The 27,494-nt window shown below is 45.9% G+C and overlaps 1 protein-coding gene across 3 annotated transcripts in view; it reads right to left on the reverse strand.

Moving 5' to 3' along the window:
- Window positions 1-27,098, reverse strand: part of PLPP4 (phospholipid phosphatase 4) — a 107,146-nt gene extending 80,048 nt beyond the window's left edge. Inside the window, exon 1 of one of the 3 annotated variants that reach the window (XM_074338969.2) lies at window positions 26,566-27,092. In XM_074338969.2, coding sequence (XP_074195070.1) covers window positions 26,566-26,621 — 56 coding nt within the window. In that variant the 5' untranslated portion in view covers window positions 26,622-27,092. Of the gene's footprint in view, window positions 1-26,565 lie in introns of all 3 variants that reach the window. The other 2 variants (XM_019752894.3, XM_019752896.3) reach the window with 2 other exon arrangements.
- Between the last annotated feature and the right edge of the window lie 396 nt (window positions 27,099-27,494).

Raw genomic sequence — 27,494 nt, forward strand, 5'->3', positions numbered from 1 at the left:
TGAAGGAGACCCCGATGGTTGTGAGCTAAGCCAGAGGGCAGCACTCTGTCTGTGCCACCTGTCCTGGGCTGAGACTGGCCTGGGCTGGCAGTAGATCCCTAAGCCTTGACGGCCACTCCCAAAGGGCAACATCAAGACTAGGGTCTGGGTTTGGGGACAAGAGAAAAAGGGATGAAAGCTGCAGCCTAGACTCAGAGGGAGGCTGAACTCCAAAGCAGGTGCAGAGTTTAGCAAACGTTCTCTGAGCCCGGAGGCTGTGCCAGGCACTGGGATCCAGAGTGAACAAGACACAGCCTCTGCCTTCAGGACGCTCACAGTCTAGGGGCAAGGTCCCAGCTCAAAACCAGCTGTGCCCGTTTCCACCCGCAGCTGTAACAAATGACCACAAACGTAGTGGCTTCAGCAACACAAGTTCTGGAGGTCAAAAGTCTGATGCACGTCTCACTGGGCTGAGATCAAAGTGCCAGCAGGGCTGCATGTCTCTCTGGAAACTCGAGGAGAGAATCCGCTTCCTTGTCTTGTCTGGCTTCTAGAAGCTGCCCTCATTCCTTGGCTTGTGGCCCCTTCATCGTCAAAGCCACAGCAGGTCGAGTCCTGCTCACACTGCATCTCTCTGACTCTCTCTTCTGTCTTTTCTTCTCCACTTTTAAGGACTCACGTAGTTAGACTGGCCCCACCCAGATGATCCAGGACAACCTCCCCATCTGCAGGCCAGGTGATTAATAACCTCAGATACATCTGCAAGCTTACTCCCCTCGGCCAGGTGAAGGGACATATCCACAGGTTCCAGGGCTTAGGATGTGGGCACCTCTGGGGGAACATTATTCTGCCACACACTGGTCACTTCCAGAGATCGATTGGTTGCGATGATACACTATTATGAGAAAGGAAAACCCTGTGCTCTCTCGCTTGTGCATTATTGCATTACATGCAAGCATGCATTTAAAAAAAAGAGAGAGAGAGAGAAGAAAATCTTCAAAATGTTAGCGATAGTTCTAGCTGCTCAGTCACTGTGACATCACACCGTGCATTTCCTGTGTGGCATGTATTACCACGCAAATACCTGATACCGCTGGAGAGCCCTGCCAGGCTGGAAGTGGCATGAGAGCGCAGCCCTGGTCTGTCTTTCCCCGCCCCCTCCATCCCAGGGCCCAGGATGGTGACCACAGTGGACAGTGGTCCAACTCCCAGTGTGCCCAGCACGTTCTGAGTGCTATACACACATTCACTCACTCGGTCCACCTGAGACCCCCAGACAACAGTGTCACGAAGCTCCACCATGTGTGCACAGGAGCAAACTACTGCAGTCCACCTCTCCCAAAGTCACTGTCAGGGCACGCAAGAGCGTCACCTGGCACTACCCCCCCCCCACTAATGGAGGCCAGGGCTGGTTCCATTCCTGTCTTCAAACATTATGTCTAATTTATTCAGTTCCGACCCGGAAAAGGTTCTTCCGGGAGAGCACATGGGCAAGGCTGAAACCCTAGCAGGAAGTCCTCACGGGGAGCCACACAGAGCAGGGCTTTGTTCCCGGTCAGCGCCAGTAGCCACCTCTGTAGGGCTCAGGCGCAGGGGTGCAAGGAACCAGGAGAGGGCGGGTGGCGGTCTCCACTAGCCCAGGATGGTGGGAGGTGCAAAGACGTAGGAACCAGGTGAATCTGGGCTAGAATCCTGGGTCTGCTGTTTAGAGCCATGATCCTGGATGTGTGTCAGCTACCTCGCCTGACTCGGTCAGAGGCCATCGTCTCTGAACAGTGAGGATGAGGGGAGATGCACGAGGCAGCTGGACCCAGGGCCCAGAGGCTCCTTCCCAGCAGATCCGTAATGCCTTCCTCCTCATAATCCTCCTCCCCATTCTAGCCACAATGGCCTCCCCTGGAACCTGCCAACCATACCCTCATGTCAGGAATTTTGTCCATGCTGTTCCCTTCTACCTAGGATGGTCTTCCCCAGACCTGCATGGCTCATTCCTCACTTCCTTCGGGTCTCTGCTCAAGTAGCATCTTGTCACAGGCTTTCTCGAACATTTCTGCATAAAACAGCAACACCCCATCACAAACCAGTCCTCCCTCTCCTCCTCACCTACATATTTTCCCTATTGTTTATCACCATCCAACAGACTGTACTCTTAACTTGTTTATTTATTTAGTCATTCCCACCAGATTAGAATGTTGGCTCCCTGTGGACGAGGACTGTATCTGTTTTGGTCGCTGCTAAATGCCCAGGGTCTAGAGTTCTGCCTGACAGCCAACAGGTGCACAAAAGAATTTCTGGAGGAATGAACAGCCGCTCTCTGTAATTTCAGAGGGGAGAAAAAGACTCACATATTTACTGATATCCCCTCCGATAAATGGTCTGTAATCATATTTCTGGCTACAGAAGAATTACAGAAAACAAATGCTACTTTGAAAGGTCACAGACACCCCCAGACAACTGAGGAGGCCGAGTGCAGGCAGGACGCCAAGGGTTGAGAGGCCTGGATACGGAACCCTCCTGGGCAGCATGAGGCCAGAGGACTTGGACCATTCGACTCTCTCCCTTCCCTCTGCTCTGATGTCTGACTATTAGGAAAAGCTCCACGCATGAGCTACACTCACTGTGTGGAAATTCTCAATCAAATTAGTTTTCATGGAAATGCTCAGCTTACCTGAACCACAGATTTCTAACAACCTCAACCCGGAGCTGAGAACCTGAAAGCAGATGGGAACACCAGCAAGTGGGCACCTTGAATCTAGTACTTTACAGAACTGGAGGCTTGTTCTACATTTCACAGCTGAGGTCCGGAGACGTAAGTGATTAGATCATAGTCCCACAGCCAGTAAGTGGCAGCAGGGACTCGAACCCAGAACTGTCTGACTTCTGGTTCGTGAGGTCTTTCCGTTACCCCACAAGGCCTTGAAGCCCACGGAAGACCAGTGTGTGCGTGTCAACAACACAGACGTGCTTGGCCACTTGCAGTCCCAGTGTGTGGCTGGGGTTCTCCACCACCCGAGGGGCGCGCACACTGAGGCAGTGAAGGGTCAGTTGCCAAGCCAAAAACCCTGACGAAGGAGGCAGAGGGACTCTACAAGGCAGGCACAAGGTGGTCACTGAATTCCTACACTTAGCAGGTACCGGAGGAGGTACTGCTAAACCTCAAGACAGTAGAATCCAGCATCAGCGGCCCTTAGGGTGGGCATAGTCTTTAGTTATCAGCTACTTACCAGCTGGGTCTAAGTAACAAGATCTCAGTGTCTTCCTCTGCTTAATAGAAATAACAGGAGCACCAAACCCTGTAGGGAAGCCTTGAGGACTCAGTTATTCAAAGTGCCTGATGCCCGGGAGGGCCCAGGAAGGGTTAGCTGTTGATGGTATCGGTGTTATTATCACTCGTTTTCAACTCCTCCCCTTCCAATTTAAAAATCCTCTGCACAGTTCAGCATCCAAGGTTAATCGGAGACCCCCACCAAGTAAGCAGTCTGTATGTGGACAGCTCCAGTGATTTTAAAGCTCTGCCATTCCAGAAACACTCATCCCTACCCTGTGCCATCCCCCGTGCTGCCCTGGAACCCCCAGGATGGTCCATACCTGGGCACTGTCTGGCTAAGCACCCACAGGTCCATCACCTTTTCCCCATAGGAAGGGTCTGCAAACCTGACACTACCTGGTGGCAATGAGGGTACAAGATCCAATAGCGTGGGGTCTCCGGGAATGGAGATACCACCAACCAGGGCGTCCACTGGGCATCTGTTGTGTGCTGGTCGTGGTGTCACTGCTCAGGGGACAGCATCTAACCAGGCAGATATTGTCCCTGCCTTTCAGGAGTTCTGGGTCCAAAGCAGAAGACGGACAATCAGACAGATAAAGCCCACATCATTTGGTGAGCACTGCAATGGTAGAGAGGGGTGCTGTCTGAGCACCCAGGAGAATGTAAGTCCCTCCATCTTGCAGGCTCAGAGAAAGCTCCCTGGAAAAAGTAAGAGTCCAGGTCGGGCTTGAAAAACAGTACGAAATAGGCGAGGGTATGGGAGAGGGGGACAGTTAGGAGAAGTGCTCCAGGAAGAAAGTGCTATGAGCCAGCTTACCACCCTTTAGCTCTGGAGGTCCTACTGCAGTTAACAGTATATAAGGCATACTTAATTTTTAAAATTACCATCTAGGAAACCCACAGGCCTTACGACACACAAACTGCTTTCGAGCCAGGCCTTCCCCTTGCTGGCGGCTGCTGTTGGCTCTGCTGGAGTGAGCTGCACGGCTTCCCGTGTAATCCGGTTAGGGTTACCTTGTTACTATCAGACCCATCATTCCTGCCAAGATTTTTATGAATCTTGATTCTGTTATCTTCCATATTAGCCTTCCTTCCTGGTTTTGTGTCATAAGCCTGCTTTCTATGTCTTTATCCAAGTTGCCGATAACAACCTTGGACAGAGGGGGGGTCAGAATGCGAGTCCTGAGGTGGGGCCCAAGACAGCATCCCCCAGCTGTGCCCCGGATGCACAGCCATTGCCAGTGCTCTCTGGGTGCTCCACTTGTTCAACCTCAAACGACCGTATTAGCCAGAAGACATTTTCCACTGTACTTGAGGGAGGCACAGACTCAGTAACAAGAACTGTAATACCTTAATCATCTAGAACTCAAATATCAACCCCACCCCTCTATGAGAACCAGCCAGCAACCAAAAGGCCTTCGGGCATGCAGACTACTCAAACACTTACACACAGGAGAGCTATGCAGACCCTCAAGGTAAGTCTACTAACTCTTATTTTACACACAGTGTTTATAAGGTGACTGTCTCCTTTCAAGGCCTGGGCCGGTTCCAAGCTACAAACGGGAAGTGGAACTACAACTTGTGTTAAGTAAGCATACTGTCTGTAACGTTTCAAGCAGAGGGAAAACCTTTGAACTCTAAGGAACAGATCACAATAATTAAAATCCTGTTAGGGCCTGGGAAAGGGGGCTTACGCCTCAGTACATCCAAAGGAATCACAGGACCACCTGAGGGCCCCGGGGCACCAGCAATGGGCTAAATTATGTTTGGCATCCTTTGTTTCAGAATAAAGATGATACTTTTTTAAAATACATGATGATGGGAGGGTCTCTGGCAGTGCGGTAACATGTACGCACGCAGCACACTGTCCTGTATACTGAGACGCACAGGTGCGATGGAAAGCCACCGCCGGACAGCAGTGACCCCAACAGGCAAGGTCCCTGCACTGACAGAGCTTACAACCTGCAGAGCAGGTTGCCGATACACAGGAATGCCGATCAGTAATGGACGGCACCATTTCAGATGAAAATAAGTGCTATCAAAAAAGTAAAACGCGTATGGTAACGCGATAGGATGGCGTGTGAGACACTGAACAGAACGTTCGGTGAAGGCTTCACCAGCGAGGGATACTGGAGCAGGAGTGTTGAGGAGATGCGGCCAGGTCACGTACCGTATCCCAGAGGGAATGTAAATTGGTACAGTCTTTCTGGGGGCGATTTGGCGAACGCAGACGGGGAAAATGCTTCGACCCAGAAATTCCTCATGCAAGAATTAAGCATCAGAGTATAATCAGAGCCGTGATTATATGGCTCTGAGCAACGCAGGAGGCAGGAAGTCCCTCCAGAGCAACGCAGGAGGCAGGAAGTCCCACACCGTGTCGTCCAAGTCAACTGAAAACCAAAGGCAGCCTCTTCGTGTCCAATGCCAGAGCTGATTGTAGTAAATTGCCTCTATCTAATGAACTGTGTTGCAGCTGGAGAGGAGAAAAAAACCATTTTCCCTTTACTCTTCTGAGTTCGTAACTAGAACCACTATAACAAAAGACAGCTTAACAAGAGAAAAATAAACAGAAGTTTATTAACAAGGTACGAGGTCTGACAATTAAGTCTGCGAACTCATCCTAGAAAAAGTGCTACATGCCTCATCGCTGAATATCACTACAGTCACCTTCCAAGTACTCCCCTTGGGAAGCTATGCACCGGAGCCAGCGCCTAGTCCAACCTTCAAAGTAATTTGGGAACTCTTTCTGGAATGGCCATCAGAGCTGTCATCGTATTACCCTTGATGTCCTGAATGTCATCAAAATGTTTCCCTTCAATATTTCCTTTCTCTTCGAGTAAAGAAAGAAGTCACTGGGGGACAGATCAGATGAGTAGGGAGTGTGTTCCAATACAGTTATTTGTTTACTGGCTAAAAACTCCCTCACAGACAGTGCCGTGTGAGCTGGTGCATTGTCGTGATGCAAGAGCCATGAATTGGTGGTGAAAAATTCAGGTCGTCTCACTCTTCCACATGGCCTTTTCAGCTCTTCCAAATAGTAAACTTGGTTAACTGTTTGTCCAGTTGGTACAAATTCATAATGAATAAACCCTCTGATATCACAAAAGGTTAGCAACGTCGTTGCAACATGTTCGCGAACTTAATTGTCCGACCGTGCATAGCTCCTGTATACGTGGAAGAGACTCAAAGGGAAATGAGTAACTCAAAATGGTGGCTTACAGCTCCAGCTTACGTAGCATCCCCAATAAAGAACAATAATTTGTGGAGAAATGACAGGACGTATGAAAGGAGTTTGGGGCCTCCAAAGACAACAAATTGTAGGAAGGTCAATGTATGGAAGAAAACTAACGGTACATAAAGGCTAGTTGTAAAGTTATTACGTAGATTCCCCAGAAACAATCCCCAGGCTGAGAGGGTCCAAAGATGTCTCCAATGACCCACCTCTGCCCTTCCTGGTAGAGAGGGGAGGAAGGATATTCTTGCAAACTTATACCCTGCTTTTAGGCAAATAGGAAGAAGGCAGGTAGCCTTTCCTCCATCTGCTTCCTCTCAACTGCCCTCAGCTCAAAATAATCTTTATGCCAAAGTGGCATATTTTGGGGTAGCATATTCTGCCACTCTCCATAGCTTTAAAAAGAAAAAGAAAAAAAAGCAAGTCGTGGAAGAGTATGTATTGGCATAGAGAGATGTTAAGGGTGCATTGCCAAGTGAAAAAGGCAGGTTACAAAATTTTATTTCAGATGAGGCATACCTTATAATGAGTATCTTGCATTATAGCAAAGGAAGAAAAAAAACCCTAAAAGCATACAAACCAAAATGTTAACTGTGGTTTTTCTCTGGATAATAGGGTCATAAATAATTTAATTTTCTTTCAGGGTTTCTCTTTGTATTATATAAGTTTCCTGCACCAAGCCTATTTTTTTCCATAATATAAAAAATCACTTATTTAAAATAAAAGAATTCTAGCAAACACAACTTGTTTAAAAGCTGTATTTGTGGAAGAAGTAAGCTTCGGCTGGGAAGTAATGCAGCCAAATGAAACAGTTTACCCTCTGGGAAGAGATGCACAGTCACTGAGCATGGGATTGGCACTTGGGGACATGGACCCGACTCCACTAAGGACCCCTTAGGAGAAGGTGTGGACAGTCAGCTGTGGGCATGGACTCTAAGGGGGATGGAGACCTGGCAAACCATGGTGTGTGTCTGAACATTTAATCAAATACACACATAGCCACACTGCCCCACGGTCACCTTTGCCACCTCCCTGCTCGGTCCTACCCTGCACAGCCTCTAAATGACAAAGCCCAATGCGGGTATGCCAGGGGACACTCTTCCCTTTCCCTTCTGGGGGGGCTGACAGAGCTGCAAACCCACAGGGTAGCTCAATGCAATGCCTGGCCTTTTCTTTACTGCTTTTCTCCCTGGGGATGAAAAGTTGCCTTCCTGCAACTTTTCCTCTGAGCTTCTCTGTCCGTCTGAAGGACAAGCCTTGACCTCTCACTTTCTGTTTGCAGGCCCAGGAGACCCCAACTTGGAGAGCTCATTCCTGCAGTAGGCGGAAGTGTGATCCTAAGTCACCTCACTACAGCTCACTCATTCACTCAATGAATATTTTCTGAGCATCTACTATGTTCCAAGCATATGCCAGGGGTGGCAGGTGAACACAAAAGACAAGGGCTCTCCTCTCAAGAAGCTCATAATCGAGTGGGGAGAATGACCCAAGGCCACAAACAGAAATTATCCCCAGACTTATTTATATCTGACACTGATTTGTACTTAGGATTTGAGTCCATTCTATGTGAAATCAAACCCGGCTCAGTCCAGAGCGAGACCTGCTTCTGATTTCCCATTGTAGACAAGGGCTCTTGGTTTCCACCACAGCCAGCAGGAAAACTCAGTGATTTTCAAAACCTCAGGAAAAAGCAAAAGTGACAACGGGAACACTTCTTTCTGGAGCACAGTCTTCACCAAGTTCTTTTCTTCTTTTTCTGAGTTGAAATAATTAAATTTCATCCCAAAATTATTTGACATACCTTTAGGTTCTCTGAGAAGGAAAAAGAAACACCCTCCGGCAATAATTCTAAGTGCTGACGCAGCAACAGAGAGACTTTTTTAAAACACTGCTCTCCTGTATTAATTCAAAGCAGATGGCACACATTCTTGACAGGAAAATGAAAGCCAGGATCCACACTTTAGGCATAAAGTACACATAATTAATTAAGCTTTGTCCGAGGCTCTGGATGCTTTTTATGTTCGCTATTCTAAGGCATGCACTGTCTTCCAACAAAGCCTGCTGAATTCAGAGAGAAGTTCCACTTCTTCAGGAAAGAAATGATTATGGTGGCTTACAACAGATGATTCTTATTAACAAGTGGCTCTTACAGGCAAGACAAGGTCAGGGTGACAGGAAGACTATGGGGATAAGGGCACAGAAGACATTTTGCTCGGAAGATAGAACAAGAAGGGTACAGAAATTTCTAGATAAGCAGCAAAGAATATGATGACCATGGTTTACTTCTGTGGCATGCTTCCTGCATGCCGGCATCTACTCCTGACAGGTTCCAGTAGGTACTCCATTGATCCCCATTTTGCAGATTCATAAACCGAGGGAGGAGAGGTTAAAGCAATCCAAGCAGAGGTGGAGGCAGCATTTGATGCCAGGCAGTCTGGCTCCAGATCCTGGGATCCTCAGCACTAGACTTCGACCGCATCTCACTGTGAGTTTGTTATGACCAAGATCCACGCCAGGCACAGCGGGCAGGAGGCCAGTGTGTGGGTAGCTCAGGACAGACCGATGCCTCCACCCAACTGCAACAACAGAGCAATGGGAACAAATGACCAGAGACAGCTCCCTCACCTCCTGTACCTGGCTTCTCCATCCGTAAAGTGAGAAAATAGCCTCTACATCACAGAGGTGTTTAAAGATTCGATGAGCTAACTGCACACAAAGAATGAGAACCTCACCTGGCACCGAGTCAGCACTCAAAAAGAAAGAAGCTGCTGTTACTCCTGGAAAATCAGTTGTAAGGGCAGACCCTGGGGCTGGGCAGCCAACATCAAGGTCTACAGAGAGGAGGGCACAGCTGGCCCCAGGCAAAGCTGCTCCCTGACGACCTCCACTCTGCTTTGTCTCCCTACTCTGTGCAGTGCCATTCTTCCCACCCAAGCCCCCAACTGCACTCTACCCTTATATCTCCTGCCAAGTCCTCCTGCACTGGCAATGCCCCATGCCAGGAAGACTGGGCTGGCTGCATCTCGACCCCCAAGGACTCTGCTGTCCAGCGGCAACATGCCCTGAGCTAGCGAGGCGGGCATGTGGCATCACTCATCTCTGTGTTCCCACAGCCTGGCACAGGATCTGGCACAATGGGACACAGCCAATACACATCTGAGACTGCAGGAATGAAGGCAGGGAGGTGACTTTGACACTCTCTTAAGTGAGGCGACTGGACTCTGACCTGACATGTCATCCACTTCTGCTTCCAGGACAAGGGAACCGAACCAAAGAAAGTGATGTCACCATCTGTAGACACTGTGCCCCAAATGCAGGGATTCTCAGTGCAACACGTGGTGCCCTCCAGTTTTTAAAGCTGGTCTTTGTGGAGAAACACCTCCAAAAACAGCCATCCCTGAACTGTAGGTCCCATCCCTTTTCCTGATTCTTAAAACAAAATCACAGAAAACCTCAGGTCAGGGCAGCCATGAGGAGAGACGACGACCCGAAGCCATGGCTCACTTGTCATCTCCTGTTCTCTGGGCCTGTGGACACGTCTCTCTCATACATCCCAAAGAATTGTGACAAACACACGGAGAGGAATAGCCAGGAATTCCTGTTTCATAGGTTTATTGACATATACTTGGCACTGTATATGTTTAAGGTGTCCAGCCTGTTGGTTTGATACACTTATTTGTATGTTGTAAAATGTTTCCGCCATAGTGTGAATGCCTCCCTCACGTCACATAGCTACCATTTCTTTTCTGTGATCAGAACACTTAAGATTTACTCTCTTAGCAGCTTTCAAATATATAATAGTATTAATTATAGTCACCATGCTGTACATTAGCTCTCCAAAAGTCTTACACCTGGAAGTTGGGGGGTGGGGGGGAATGGGGAGATGTTGGTCAAAAGACTTCCTTTTGAGCAAGTTTGTTTTGATAAAAAGCAGCTCTCCCAACTAGCTGCCCCCAGAGGCCGTCTAGAAACACAGCTGCCTTCAAAGGATCCCAACAGGATGAAGAAAGGAGAAGTTCAAATGTGCAGAACCTATGCCTTCTTAGGGGCAGAGGAGGTCACATGTTAGAGCAACCTGTGGGGCCAAAAGTCAAAAGACAGGTTTCAGGCTCAGCTCTGATGCTGAACAACAAGAGAATTAGAAGAAGGCCCTCTGTTAAAAATAATATTTTTATTTTTATAAAAAGGAAAGAAAGACAGATGTGACAATGCCTAGAGACTCTCCCAGGTCAGACACTGGGTATAATATAATTCATTCGAGGTGCCTTTTGGTAAAATGTCAATATTCCATTTGTTCAGTGTGTGTCTATCCCCTTGATGTCAAGATTTCACTGAGGTTGTCAGGGTCATTTAATTTTCAAAAAGCCTTATTTCCAGTCCCTTCTCTTCCCCATCCCCACCCAAATCTTATGTAAATCGTTCCAACACATAAAACACTCAATTTAAAATTTCCGCTAAAAGCACTTTCATGTCACTTATTAACAGAGTGACACTGGGCAAATTCTTTAACCTCTCTAAGCCTTAGATTTCTCATCCAAAAATATGAAAAATTATAAAATTCCTACGTCATAGGGTTGCTCAAAGACTTAAGGAGTAAATTGCCTTACCATACTGCCTGGCATATAGTAAGTGCTCAATAAATATTAGCTATTACTATCATTATCATCATCACCGTTATCATTACCATTGTTGGAGCCAAAACATTCCAGTTACCACTTTTAGCGAACAGTAAGAGAGTCATTTGTAAAATGATCAGTAAAAAAATCAAAGCAAAACATTTTTGTTCCCTGTGTTTGGTTTGTAAATAAGTTATTCATTCATATTTTTAAAGTCCAATTTAGTATGTTCTCATTACGTGACTGAAGATCCTTCCACTGGTCCACAAGACTGAATTAAAGCACAATACATCCAGGAACCAAGTATTTCCACCTTTAAAAAAAGGAAAAATGTGAGATTTCTATATAACTCTGTCATCCGTATTATATACATTTATTCAGGGCTGATATGATCATACAAAATATCACCAAAAAGCAAATTCTGAGCCCAGTCTTGAAAATAGGTAGGACTTTGGAGAGGCAAAGGAGAGACCACCTGAATGATGACTCTGAAAACCACAAAAAGATTCATGGGTAAAAGCAAGAATCAATGTATCTTTAAATTATAATTTTATACATAAAAGTGTAAACACTGTGTCAAAGAGAACTTTGAAGAATCTTTTTAAAGAGACATCCAGTTCAAGATGGCTGATTGAACCCATACATTTTGTCCCTCTTCCCTCTCAGAACTCCACTGAAAATAATGAAAACATAAACAAATCTATAGCCAGGCTGACGAGCCTCAACAGTGCCAATCGTCAAAGCATAATAGGAAAAGAAATTATGAAAATGACAAAGCAAATGGGAATAAAATAATAGATAATACAACAGAAAAAACCTCCCTGGAAAGGTGTATAGCCAGAGAGGGAAAACCCAAAATTCTGTGAACAAATTTCCTTCAAGTCACTGGCTAACTTAGAAAGTGCACTGTAAAGGATAAGACTCCAAGGGCCCCAGTGGAAAGTAACGGCCACAGTTTAAAAGAGTGAAGCACAGGTTTCAGCAGCTAGTCAATGCTAGGAGATAGAATGTGGAATTGAAATTTCTCCAAGTTAGACTTTCTACTTAAACCTCAGTAGAAAGGGCCAAACCATAGGAGTAAAAAACACACCCCAAGACTACAGGATACACCCTAGGATCAAAGGAAAAACCAAAATAGACTTATCCAAACATAGCCTGGGACCAAGGTGCCAAGAATTAAAATGACCCAACAGTAAAGTAACTGCATGCAAGAGCAAAACTCAATACTCTTAGTGGATAATAACAATATAGAATCTCTAAAATACATGATGCACAATGCTGAATATACAACAAAATATTACTACATGTGCAAGGAATACGACCCATAATCAGCAGGAAAAAACCCAGAACCATAGATCATCCAATCTCAGAATTAGCAGAAAGGGACTTTCTGTTATAAATATGATAAAAGATTACAGGGAACAATGAAGAAAATAGGTCAACTGGTGGAAAACATCAACCAAGAAACTAAAACTCTAAAAAAAGAACAAAATGGAAATTCTAGAACTGAAAAAAAAAAATGAGCCTCTGAAATAAAATATTTATTGTATGGGCTTACCACCAGAATAGACACAGTAGAATAAAGAACTGGTGAATATGAAGACAAGTCAATAGAAACTATCTTAAAATGAGCAAGAGGGAGGGAAAAGATTTTAAAAATAAAATAGAACAGAACATCCAAGACCTGTGGACCCATATCAAACCATCTAATACCTGTAAATTGAAGAACCAGGAGAGGAGACAATGGCAAAGAAAAAATGTTTGAAAAATAATGTCAAGAATATTTAATTAATGAAATACATCAAACCATAGCTCTAATAATCTCCATAAACTCAAGCAGAAAAAATACACATGAGACCAACCTAGACAAGTCATAGTCACACTGCTGAAAACCAAAGATGAAGAGAAAGTTTCAAAAGCAGCCACGGGGGAAAACACAGGACATTTGGGAAAGTATCAATAACAGTGGCAGCTGACTTCTCATCAGGAATAATGGAATCTACAAGATAATTCAAAGCTATCTCTAACGTGCTGAAAGAAAACTGACAATCTAGAATTCTGTATCCAACAAAAATATCTTTCAAAAGTAAAGGCAAACTAAAGACAATTCCAATAAATCAAAAGCCAAGAGAATTCAGGTCTAGCGAATCTGCCCTACAAACAATTCTAAAGGAAGTTCTTCAGGCCAAAGGGATATAATCCTAAAAGAAAAACCAAACCTGAAAAAAAGTAATAAACAGCACTGGAAATGGTAAATATGTGGGTAAAATTTTTAATGTAATTTCTGTAAAGAGGTATTGATTAAGACAAAATAATTTCTATGATTAATGCAACTTACAGGTAGAAGTGAAATCTATAACAATATACCAAAGAAATAAATGAAAGTATGCTGTCATGAGATTTTTACATTTTATGTGAAATGGTGTAATATTGACTTAATGGTGACAGGTAAAAAATGCATATTATAATCTCTAGAGAGACTATTTTTAAAAATTTAAGATGTATAGCTAAAAATACAATAAAGAAGAAAAATGGGATGAGTATTTGATAAATCTAACAAGAAGACAGAAAAGAGCAATAAAAAACCGGACAAATAGAAAACAAATAACAACATGGCGGACTTGTCAACCTTAAAAATAAAATAGCCAGTTATTTTACCAGCAAAAATGAGTATATTCAGGAATAGCAGAGGAATTGTAGTTCAGGACATGCAAACGATGGTGAACCACAGGCAAGTCTGGAGAACAAAGGAGGGGAGCCTCATTTAATAGAGAAAAAGAAGGAAGTTGGAAGGGGCAGTTATGAGCAAAAGTCCACTGGACAAGAGGGAGAGTTCAAGGTGGCAGTAGCTTCTCATTGGCTGAGTAAGGTGGTTTCTCATTGGCTGGACTGTTGTTAGGCAAGAAGAAAAATGTTCCTTCCTCATACTAGAGCAGCAAGGAAGCTTCTTCTAGCCCAAATTTTTAAAGCTTCAATGAGTGGTAACTGCATGAGAGCTCCCCGCTTCAGAGCTTCCCGACTCCACTTTGAATGAGGTGTTCCTTTATACATTTTTGCAATCTTACAACTCCACCATATCAATAACTGCATGAACTGTAAAAGACTTAACCACTCCCATTAAAGGCAGAGATTGGCCAGACTGGATAAGATCAAAAGGTAAAACTAAATGCTGTTTATAAGAGACATATTCAACATAAAAACACAGATAGAATAAAAGTAAAAGGATAGAAAAATATGTTCTATGAAGACATTAATCTTAAGAAAAATAATGTAGTTATATATTAATATTAGATAAAATAGACTTCAAGATAAGGAACATTAACACAAAGATGGAACTTAATGATAAAATGATCATCGGAAGGAAACAAAATGTAAGAACTCTAACTAGAAATGGAAACAGGAATTTTGACCTTCAAATTATCACTAAAGGAAATAAAGGAGGGTAGCAAAAACAAAACAAAAAATAACTTGATCTATTCAGTTAAAAGCAAGAAACAAAAGGAAAAGAACATTAAAATGAAGCACTACAAAAGTCAACAGAATATGTTGGCAGCAATAAGACAAAATATTAGCTCCAGAAAAAGTGAATACTTTTATTACCCTAGTTTGACAGAGGTAGCATATCTTCACATTAAAAATTATAAATTAAAAAGAAAAACATAAAAGAGAACATAGAAGATTTGAATAGCACAGCTAACTTGCTTTAATATATTTAGAGCTTTGTACCCATCAAACAGAAACTATTCATTATGTTCAAGCTTTGTAAATTTACAAAAAATTGGCTGTGTGGCCATACAGAAAAGCCTAACAAATAACAAAACACAGAAATTACACAAGCCGCAGTCTCTGATCTCAATACAATGAAACTATTTCAGCACTATCATTATCCCCATATTTAAGATGAGGGAACTGAAGCACAAAGAGATAAAGCAACCAAGTTCACATAACTGGTACATAGCAGATCAATGTCTTGGATCCAGGTATCTTGCTCTAGAGCAGGGGTGTCCAAACTATTTTCAACGTTTTGCACCAAGGGCCATACGCGGTAAAATACACAAACAGCCGGGCCACTCACTCGAGGTGAAGTACGTATTGCCTCACCTGGTTTATTTAAGTAAACTAAAAATATTTTTGGAATTTGCTGCGGGCCAGTTAACAATGGATCATGGGCCGCAGTTGGCCCGCGGGGCCGCAGTTTGGACGCCCCTGCTCTAGAGCCCGCAGTCTTATTCACTATGCTACATTCCTTCCCAGGGAGAAGGGGCCATTTCCCCTCGGATTGCTAAATATACTCTAAAATTACAATAATTAAAATCATATTGAGCCACCACCACGCAAATAGATAATCAGAATAGAATTCACTGGCAATTTCATGGACACAGTAGTACCTCGGTTTTCGAACGTCTCTGTTGACGAACATTTCAGTTTATGAATGCCGTAAATTTTATGGACCTATGGTATCATTAGATAGTAAAATTCATGCTAAATTTGCAGTTTCAGGGGTTGATTTTAAAGGTCTAGAATGGATTAATCCATTTTGCATTACCTTCTATGGGGAAATCGTGCCTCGGTTTTCGAACGTTTCAGAACTGGAACGGTCTTCCAGAACAGATTACATTAGAAAACAGAGGTACCCCTGTATATGAAAATTTGTATCTGGTAAAGATATCACTGATGAAAAAATGTCTTTTGCAACAATTAACAAACCATATACAAGAAAAATATAAATGCTCTACCTTACTCCATAAATAAAAAAATAAATTTCTTATAACTAAAGAATTAAAATTAAAGAATGACAGTATGAAATACTAGACAATGAAGAAATATATTTCTATTTTAGATGAGAAAAGACTTTCTAAGTAGGACAGACACACTGAAACAATACGGGAAAAGACTGATAGATGTACCTACATAAAATTTAAAATGTGCACAATAATAGAAATTGCAAAGAAACTTAAAAGTCAACCATAAATCTGGAGAAAATATTTGCAACATATAAAAGGTTAATATCTTTAAAGCATAAAGCACTCCTACATAATAGTAACATACATTTAAAGATCCAATCACTTTGTAAATTATATAAATGTCCAAGCACAATGCTGTACACCTGAAACTAATATAAAATAACAGTGAATGTCAACTGTAATTGAAAAATTTTTAAAAGGTGAAGGAGCATAAGAGGTTCAAGTTTCCAGGTATAAAACAAGTCATGGGGCTGTAATGTATGGGTTGGGGAATACAGTCAATAATATCGTGATAGCTGGCACAGTGTCAGACGGTGGCTGGATTTATCATGGTGACCACTTCTTTAGGTGTATAAATGTCGAGTGACTATGGTGTACACCTGAAATTAATATGATATTGATCGTTAGCTGTATTTTAATAACAATCTTTTTAAAATTTAAAGATCCAATAAAAGCATGAATAAAGGGAAATGACAGCTATTTCACTGAAAAAATACAAATTGCCAATACACGAGTGAAAAGATGCAAATGTTATATTACCTCCGTGGTATAAATATAAAAAACATTAACAACATCCAGCATTGACGGGGGTGTCAAAAACTAGACACCTTCGCTCTGCTGGCGAAAGGTACAGCCCTTGGCGGGGGGACAATTTGGCAGTGCCCATCAGAAGTTAAAATGCATGTGACCTCGGACCAAGAAATTTCATTTGCAAAACTTTAGCACAACAATTCTTTAACAGATGCACTACGACAGATGCACAATTGCAATGTCGTTTGTTATGGCAAAAAAGGAAAACACCCTAAAATTCCATGAATACGTTAATGCAATGGAACACCACATGGCCAGTAAAAAGAATCAAATAGATCTATATAGATAAAAGATATCTCCAAAATAAATTAAGCAAAAAATGTTAAACTATAGAGAAAATGTGTTCTCAGCCTTTATTATCATTATTATTATTATTATTATATACAAATGTGTGTTTAAAAGTTTAACTTTAAAAAGTGAACAGATTAGAATTGGCACAGAGAAGTGAAGGAATTCAGCGAGTCTGACATTTTGTGAACTGTTTGGATTTTTACAACTATTTTATATTCTTAAAAAGAATTTTTAAATGAATGGAAACACATTCATTCCCATTACATTCATTTTTGTGTAATCCTTTCTAATATTTGCCCAAATCAAACATATTTCAAATAGTTGCAATTCTGAGGCTATTTCATTAGCTTCTTTTTTTTCCCCCCAAACAGGAAACCCCTATGCTACTTTGTTGTCTTCAGATGTGTATCTTGCACTTCTATGGAAATCACAGATGTAGTGGTGTGTTAGTTATTTGTATTTTTGTTGGTTCCCTGTTCCTGTCTGTTGCCCATTTTTCTACTGAAGAGCTCTTCTCTCTCCTTATTGATTGGTAAGCGTTGTCTGCCCATGAAGAGCATCAAGTCTTAACTCTGTAAATTAGGGTTACAGAGTTAACAGGGGGGTGGGGGGGTGAGGGGGGCAGTGACAAGTACCTACCGTAGTGCGAAGCTGGCACACAGTAAGGGAAAGCTGTGTCCTGTCCTTCTTCCACCTCCCTTCCTACCCAAGGTGGACATATAGATCAATTAAAAGATACCTACACATACATACATATGGACCATTTCCTTTTCTCAACGGCATCTTGGTCAATTATTCAGAATGCCTCCCCAAACTTCCTAAATCCTAGTTCAAGGCTGAGCGCTCTTGTACTAAGAGCTGCACTCATTATTATTATTATTATTATTATTACATTGTGATTATTAGGTATATTTTAAGTGACCTGTATCTTCACCTCCTCATAGGAGGGAAGGGAGACGGGAGGAGGCAAGGACACTGGCTTTAACATCTACCATGTGCCAGCTGTGTCCTAGGCACCCATCACACATCACTTCATCTTTACAGGAGGTAAGCCTGTTGTCCCCATTTCACAGATCAGGAAGCTTATAAAAGTTATAAGATTCCAAAGCACATCTCTATAATCAGCAGTCACGATTTAACTCCAAAGCCCATGAGTGGACTGTGGGGACACGCTGCCCTCCCTCCTGCAGAGTGGGGACCCAGCTCTGGGCTTCCTCGTGTCACTTTCCAGAGCCACCACGTGCTTTACACAAAGGAGCTGTTCAACAGATCGAGATTAAAGCAGCATACAGACTAGACCTCGCTTTCAGAATTGGAGGTGGACAAAGAGAGAAGCCAAATCCTTCTTTAAAAACCTCAGATGAATAACCCAGCACTTTCACTCCTAAGTATATACCTAACAGATATTATAAATATGTTCACCAAAAAATAAGAAAACAAAAAAACAAAAAAAAAAACAGTAGCATTACTCTTAGTAGCCAAAAACAATAAATAATCCAGAAACCCATAAAAAGTAAAATGAGTAAATAAATAGAGGTATATTCATGCAACGAAATGCTCTAGCAACGAGAATTAACAAACTACAACTATATACAACATGGATGAAATACAAAAACATGCTGGGCAAATAGCATCACACACAACAGTCCACACTGTACGATTCCATTTATACAGAGTTCAGAAACGATGTGAGAAGTCAGGGTGGTGGAGACCCTCAGGGGCGGCGGAGGGGGCCTGGCAGGAAGGGGGTAGGTACTCTGGCCGGCTGTTCAATTATGTATCGTGCACTTTTCTTTGTACATTTTATTTTTAGGTTGAACTCAATGAAATTCCCACTTTCATAGGTCAACAGAGTCAAATGTCAGCAATTTCATGTGGCTCAAACTAGTACTTCAATAAAAACACATTTTTTAAAAAAAACCTGGTAAAGAAGAAGGAAATGTCTAGCATTGATTAGCATTGATTGCTACTTTTCTGAAAACCAACCTAAATGCCTCTGCAAGAGCAAACGCTCCCGTTTCTTGCTCCTTTCTCCTTGGTGGAGACAGAATAACAACCAGTCCCTCACCTCTGCAGGACAATTTTTCACTGTCACATATTGAAAGGCTGTGACGAAGCCGTCCCTGGTTTCCAGTCCCAGCTCCTCTCCGCTGCTCGCCTCTCCACACACCCCCCTTCACACCTTGGAGCCCTTAGTTGAATGATGAGGACACACTGCTAGGCATGGTCCCGCCTGAATTCACTTCCTCGCTGTGGACCAGCATTTCCAACTTACTCACAGAACACCAAGATTATATTTCTTACAGAAGCAACATTACGAAGATGATTTCCATATTTAAAAACACTATCAGAAAAATAGAGGTACGGAGCTTTTATGAGCCTTGCGTGAGTCATAAAAGGCACAATCGTTCTAACTAATTGAGATAACGTTATCCACAAGTTATAAAACTAATGAGCTCCTTTTGTAGTGTGATAAGCATCTATCTCCCTGAGGAAAAACATCATCAATTCTCAGAATTCTGGGTACAGCCGACTCACTTTATAGCGGCCAATAATATTTCAAACGTACGGCTGCGCCATGCATGAGAGGAAAGGCAGGAGGCTCCCCCGGGAGGGGAGAAGCGCCCGGCACGCTCGGTCCAGCACCCGCGGCTGGGGTGGGAAGGGTGCTGAGGAAAAGAACTCGTGCCCAGGCCTCTAACAGAAATCTGATGAACGCCCACTCGGAAACAAATGCTGGGCACACAGCCTTTTCCTTGTACATTATCTAACGCAGTTATATGGATAACACTTTCGATTGCAGATCCTAGAATCACTGTTGTAAACAGCCAGTAATTTAAGTCACCCCTGAGACACTGCAGGGCTGAGCCCACCCCTCCATCGGACAGTGAGCCACCAACACTGCTCTATGGGGGCACAGCTCGCTGAAGGAGCCCCATGAACTCACACCTCACTTTGGGGGGCTACAAGGAATCAGTTGAAATAGACTTAAAAGAGTTTATCATTTTACAGAAATCCTGTAGTAAATTATTTGTAACAAAAATATCATTAGCTACCTATGGTGTTTCTCTTTAGTGTCCTTTATGGATTCCTCTTAATAAAAGGATAACAATAATAGTAACATAACCATTTGTTGAGCCCCCCACAATGAGCTGACTACGCTCACATTTAATACTCACAAGTCTTACATTCATGGAATAGTCCCACCCAACAGATGGGGAAACAAAGACTTCCGCTGGATAAATGCTTTCCCAAAAAGCTCACACAGCTAATAAGAGGCAAAACCAGGATGCAAGCGCCAACAACCCAAAGCCAAACGCCACAGTTGTGACCACCACACACCGCCACTCTGAGACAAAAATTTATACAACAAGGATTCACAAGAGTGGGGAGAAGACCCCTAAGTTTTGTTATATGTACTACAGAATTATTCCCATTTCCCACATGAAGAAACTGAGGTTCACAGATGTCAGGCAACTTGCTAGTGGTAGAACCAACACCCAGACACACTCCTGTCTAGCTCCAAAGCTCAGGGTCTTTCATTACACCACTTTGGCCCAAACAACATTTTGTTTCTAGAGAGAGAGCGCAAAATTATCACAGGTGTATTAGTCAGCTGGAACAGACTTAAGGCTACAATCATCAATCAATCTGCAAACCGCAGTGAACACAAGTTTCCTTCTCTCCCACAGAGTCCACTTCCAAGAGCATGGCACCCCAGGACAGCTGTCCTGCTGCTTGCGTCTTACAGCTTGGCCATCTCAACACACAGCCCCATGCTTGCCACCAACAGACAGGCCACTAAGGGGACTTATGCTGCCTCACCCGGAGTGACACCTGTCATTACACCCATGTTCCACGTGGCCTCACTAAAAGCAGGGCTTTGGGTCAGGTGGCCTCCTGTGTGGCCAGAAAGGAGAGAAGAACCAGAGGAGACCTTCAACCGCAAGACGGGGCAGAATGCACGGCAGCAGCTCCCAAACGAGGTGGACAGAGGGGTCACCTGTTGAAAATGAAGATTCCCAGGGCTCCCACTGCTATGTTGGTAAAATTAGGGTATAATTAAGTGTGCACTGGGCCCAGGTAATTCTGAGGCAGGTGCTCAGCAGGCGGAGCTATAGGAAGCCTTGCTCCAGGATGGATGCAGAACACTGAGAGGTCTACAAAAACCATCATTGGGAATCAAATGCAATGTGTTGAGCCCACCATGCTCGTGCCAAGTCCTGGCTGGTAATGTGAGGAAAGCCAAGAGGGTGAAGATGCAGAATGAGCCCACACTGTCCGAAGGTGTTTAGTCCTGAGCCAGACATGAAGGTGACCGACAGCAACACAAGACGGAATAAAGCACAGGTTTCCAGGGAGCACAGTGGCTCAGCAGCGGCAGCAGAGCTGTGCACTGTCGCTCACAAAAGTAAACAGGGACTATGTGCCCAAGGGAGCTGTCGCTTTTCACCTGGGGGCAAGTATCTGCTCATGTAGCTTTTTTGTTTCAAACCTCCCGGGGCTCCCCAGTCAGAGCCTCTGAGAAAACGTTCCCACTTCCCAGCTGGGCATCACATTCTTGCCCCAGACACTTCCTGCCACTCTTACCATCCAAAGCCCCAAACCCACACTTTATGCTGAGGCCACACCTTATGACATGATCCCCACCCAAAATGTGAGTCCAGGCCTCCAGGCCTTTGCTCCAGGACACTCCATCTGAAGGACTGTCCTTGGGCCAGGCCCTCTCTACCTGCCACTCGATACTCAAGACTCCGGTGAGATGTCAGCTCTGGGAAGCCTGGCACCTGTCAGCCCCTCATCCCCCATTAATCCCTCCATCTCAGGAAACTGAGCACTTCGTTCCACCTCCCACAACCGCCTCCTTCCTGGAGCCTCAGACTGGACTCTTGGGGTTATGATGAGAGATCTGTTAGTTACTGTCAGTATTCCCCAAAATCTACCTGACACCCAGTGCCCTCAAGCAAGTCACCTGGACCAGCAAAAGCATCAAGTTTCCCTGTGTCTGTTTAGAATTACACCAACCAAAGTTTACTAATGAAGCGGGGAAAAAATAACTGCTACAAGGCAGGCACCTAGACGGTGACAAATAAGCATCTGTCGACTGAATAAATGATAAAAAGAGAAATGTTTGAAGCAAACCTTTTAAAACTAATGATTGCACAGGGGACATCAACAGCGGCCTGCGTGAGCTTGCCCTGCCAGACTGGGCATCTTGGAAACTCCTGCCTCACCCCCCCGCCCCGCCATCATCCCCAGCACCCGGCACAGGCCTCCTGCATAGGAAGTACCCAAAGATGGATGTCGGACTGATCTGAGGTGAGACAAATGCCATTACCCCAGCATTGCAGCTTTCTGAGCAGACCCACAGGTCCTGGAGGGAAATCCCAGACAGGGAGCCACTAGCAGCCACAGTGAAGGAAAGAAAGGAGGAAGGGAGGGGTAGAGGGAGGCACTGAGGACCCCGGGCTCACAAGTGAAATAGAAAGATCACCTTTCCCCCGTCAGCATTTCAGATCGTCATTATTCTCCCAGGGTCCTTTCTGCAGGCTGTAAATAAAGTGCTTCCCGAATTATCTGACCCTGAAGGGCCATGGCCAACAGCTGCCAAGAGGAAGTGGTATGTTGCTGGTTCTTTAAAACTACCTTTTATGTTCTTACCAGCAATTTACTCACCACATCTGGCCTCTGGGCTCCAAAGACCTAAAGACCCTCTCAAAATCTGTAAGACACCCTCATGCCATCTCTTAGGGGATGTGAGCCACAGCTGCCACCGCTCCACTGCTGAGGTGCCATCCTCAGAGTCTGATTTTAGAACTAGAGTGACATCTCTTGCCACATATGACTCCCGGCCACCCCTTTGCTTCTCTGGAGATAACGGGTCACATAAGGGGACCGCTTCCAGGATGTGGTCACTTTCGCTCCAGCCTGCTAGCCGGGTGCTGGACACATTCCATCTCAGTGGCCAATGGCTTAGAGACAGGAGGTCGCCTGCCTGTTTGAACCCAGGTGGTACCTCCTGCTGGCTGAGTGTGTTCAGGTAAGTTACTTAACCTTTCTAAACCTTGTTTTCTTTATTCGTAGTGTAGAGAGAATGAAGAGTGTCTACCTCCGTGAGACAAGGCTTAAACGAGAAAGTCCATGGAATATCTGGCACGCAGTAAACTCCCGACTGACCAACCCTGGATGCTAGTTTTCTAAAGCAATACAGCGAGGTGACTGAGAGCCCAGACTATGCAGCAGAAGCATCGCGATTGAGATCTCAGCGCCCTTCCTAGTTCCGAGACCCGGGCAGTTCCTTAATCTGCCTGTGCTTCACTTTCCTCGTCCAAGAACAGAAATATGAATACGCTCCCCTCCTGAGGTGCATATGAGGGCTACGTGGTATATGTGATTGTGTTCCTTAGTGTGCGGCACATGGTAAGCCCGCCAGAGGTGGTAGCTATTGTAGTGGCGATAGGAGTAAAAGTGGAAGTAGTGTACTAGCAGTGTGCCATTGGGCTTCAAGGTTGTTGACCGGCCACCTCATTTCTACACTGTGCTCCTCAACAAGGTCCAGAGCTGCCTTTAGCACTTGCAGAAATGCTCACAGAATCTCTCCTGGAAGGGGGGGTGGGGTGCAGGCAGCAGGATAGAGGAAGTCCACTGCGTTTCTCCTTTTCCCTGCTCTGCCCACCTCCCATATGAAGAGAAAAGGGGCCTCTAGACCCCCAAGCATTAAATGCAGCCTCAAAGCTACACAGTGAACTTGGATGTTTCCTAAACATTGGGTTCCTCTCACCAATTTACTTCCTGTGAGGGTAAACCTTATGTGCCAGCTCTGACTGGCGTTACTCTTTACTAATTTTCTTCCCAGCGATTCGCATTTCTAGGGCAGGACTTTCCAAAGGCTCTGGGCAACGATAAGGCAATCTACGGAGGTTGCCTGGAGAGTGTCTTCTTGGAATCTTGAGACCAAACCTCAGCACCAAATCTGCTCTACAGAGAACTGGTTCCTTAAGAGAGCCAGGGAAAGCGTACATCCCCACTATCGAGGGGTCCCAAAGGCATTTCATTGGTGCTAACTTAGGACCTCTGGCAGCGTGCGGCCAGAGTGTGGCGGGATTCCAGCCCTCATGCAGAACCAATGTGGTCACAGAAAAGGTGCAGCCACAGATGACATCCCCCTAGAGGTACAAGTTGGCAAAGTAAGGTATCCCCCCCATCCCCGCTTCCCCCCCCAGTAAGATTATTCTCTTATCCTGAGAAATAGGGTAGAAATACCAAGCAGAACCAGATGAATTATATCAGCTAAGTTGGACCCAGCAGCGGAGAAACTGGATTCTGCTTGCCCAGAGGGACCTTCCAAACCTACCCCGTTGAGGCCCTGCTGCTGAGACCACCACCGTCATGAGCAGAGGTGAGTACAAGCCACTGAATCTTGCCATCAGACTAGTGCTGGCAAAAGGAAGAATAAAACTTCCCGCAAAATTCAGCCTCTGTCATCTCGCCAGAAGCTGATCTGAGAAAACAAAGGGTCATCTGTATCTGTGCGCTCCAAGCCAGTTCCGGAAGTCATCATCTGCCTGATGATAACAGCTCTGAACATCCAAGATTCCCACCCAGGAGTCTCCCGCAGATACCAAAGCTGGTCTTTGCAGGTACAAGAGCCACAAGTTAGACACGGTGCTAATAATTCCAATTTGATATGAAACCAGGGAACCGTCCAAAAATGCCATCAATGCCCAAGTGTTTCCCTTTGGGTGTCAGCAGATCCCCTATTAAGTAATTAATACAAAGGGGAAGTTTGGAGAAAAGAATATAAACTGCCTGTCTGGTTTTTACATAACATTCTTAGAGAATGCAAGAAGCACATAAACGATAATTACCAAATCTTCAAATCCACCGCATAGGCCATTATACATTTGTAAACATCACATAAATGTTTGAAGAAATTTCAAGGGAAATCTGAAAATATAAATATTACTGGACCCCTTTTAAAAAAAAATCCGAGAACTCCCAGCAGCTATCAAACCAAGCAGCCTAACAGCCCATTTCACTTTCCTTCAGCATCACTCACAGTCACTCAACAAATGTTAAACTACTGTGCACGGAACATTTTATCATTTCCATCACATAATAATTTAACGGGGCTTAGCCTATCTGCCAATTACAAACTGTCCTCAGTGGCTCACAAGACAATCACTAATTTTAATGTTTATTCCAAAGGTAGAAAAATATAATAAAAGGAAGGAAAAGTGTTTTCTGCTTTCCCAAATGTATCCAGACCCATTGAAGTTCTCCTCGGTCCTTCTGCTCATTGAATAACACTAGTGTTTAGTCAGAAGCTGGGGGAGAGGGCTTGCTTGCATCTGGGGTTGCTCACCGCCCTTTCTGATGGTTTGAATAAATACTCCGGGTGAATTTCATCCCTAGTAAAGAAAAACATGCAAGAAAGGGCATTTCTTCCCATGTGTATATCCTGGGCTGCCCAGAACAGAAGTCATCTCACAGCCTCCCACCTGCCAGCAATGACTCCAGATTCGGGGCAGAAATCCAGAGAGGAGGGGCCTCGTGTTTAGAATGGCTCAGTGAGCTTTGCAAAACAAACCACAAAAAGAAAAAAGAAGAAAAAAAAAAAAGGCAAATCCAGAAAGTTCAGGCAACTTTAACACTTCAAATGTGTCATCAAACAGCCATGGACAGAGAGAACCTGGCTGGCTGATGGAGGAACAAGTGCAGGTGTGGGCACCTAGGTAACAGCCCATCACAGGGGGCTGTGGAGTGGGTCTGAGCTGGTGCTCTGGGCTTGGGTCCGAAAGGCAGAGACGCGGCAGCTCCCTGCTGATGGGGCCCCGGGAGGCCGGTGGGCAGCGGGCCCCCCGGGCACCATGTGGCTCTGCCATCTCTGAAAAAACCGGAGACAGCGCCCCCTCCTCTTTCCAAGCTATTTCCAGACACCAGACCTTCAGAGCCACCCGGCGCATTTCACTGCTGCCCCACGAAGAGCCCTCTCTTGCACCCTAAGCGGACATGGACTCCGCACAGGGCTGGGGGCGTATGGAGCCCCACACCCCCGGCTGCGAACCCCGACTTCCCGAGCCTGCGCAGCAACAGTTTTCCAGTCGCAGCAAAGTGTACTGCAAACGTCTCCTGGGAAAATGCTCACCAGGACCCCGGGCGCTGAAGCCAGGGTCACGGAAGGACGCCGAGCCTGGTCCTGAGTACAGCGGGAGGCAATGGTCTCCAGATGAGCCAGGAGCTACGACTGCAAACGTTGGTCTTGGAAGCTCACACCCGAGAAACTTCCCGAGGGCGCGAGCAAGGTGCGCGGCCGCGTCCAGGGGAAAGCCCTGCAAGCGAGGGGACCCAAGCGGCGGCTGGACCCACTCCCTCGCCTGGCGGAGGTGACGGGAGCAGGTCTCAGTCCCGCTTGCGCGGCTCCTTCCGCGCCGAGGGTCCCAGGAAGGGGACCAGGAGGGTGTCTCTTGGTCCCATAGGACACACCCGGCCACCGGGCAGGGAGGGAACCTGGAATCCAGGCCCCGGCGGAACGCGGTGGCGCAAACAAAGTTGGGGCGCAGAGACGCTCTGTCTGTGGATCCCCGCATCCGTGCGCCCCGCACGCGGCGCGCCACTACTTACACGAAGACCCCGAAGAGCAGGGCTCGGACCCCGATCTCGATGGCCAACTCACGCATGGTGCGGCCGGAGCGGCTCCCGCGAAGGCGGCTGCTGGTGCTCTCACGGCGGCTCCCGCAGCTCGGCCGGCGTCGGCTCGCCAGACCTGGGGCGGCGAGGGAGGCGCGCTCCAGGCCGCGGGCGGGGGCGGGAGGCGGACGCCAAACGGGGGCGGGCGGCGGCGGGGAGGGCTCAGCCCAAACCTCCCGTCTCTGGCCTGGGGGCTCGGCGACGCCGCGCCAGTTCGCGGGACGCTCCTGGCCCCGCGTCCCCGCGCCGAGCGGGAGGCGCCTCGGGGACTCCCGGCTCCGGAACGCCGCCTCCGCGCTCTGGGCCCGCGCCGTGCGCCCGCGGCTGGGGAGGGGAAGCCCGGGGAAGCCCGGCCGCCGCGGCCGCCGCCGCCCCTACATGCTCCCCCGCCCCCCGCCAGTGGGCGGACCCGGAGCAGCGCGCTCGCTGGGTCTTTGCTTGCGGTCCCTCTGCGTCTCCTCGCTCTGCGTCCTACTCTCGCTCTCCTGGCTCTCGCTCCCCGGCACACACACGCGCACGTGGGTATATAGTACAAGACGCTTGGGGAATTCTCTAGAGCTCCAGGCAGCCCTGGGACCCTCTATTCGGGCTGAGCAGCGCTCCCTTCCTTGTTTTCTGCCCTCCCTACACCTTTCCAACCTGAAATTTTTTTTTTTTCTCTCTAATAAGTTCTCCCTAGACCACTCGCAGGTTTCCTTTTGCCCTCAGGAAGTGCCAGCCAGGCTCCAGAGCCCTGGCACAGACCGAAGGCGACGGCGGTGAGCCTGGCTCCTTGCCAAGCCACCATCGCCAGGTGGCTCTTGGGGATGTGATCCCTGCACCCCCATCCCCACCTCCAGCAGCTGTGGACTGCCAGGCAATGA

The sequence above is a fragment of the Rhinolophus sinicus genome, chromosome 15 (assembly GCF_057876585.1).
Source record: "Rhinolophus sinicus isolate RSI-liver-muscle chromosome 15, RSI-T2T, whole genome shotgun sequence".
Classification (NCBI taxonomy): domain Eukaryota; kingdom Metazoa; phylum Chordata; class Mammalia; order Chiroptera; family Rhinolophidae; genus Rhinolophus; species Rhinolophus sinicus.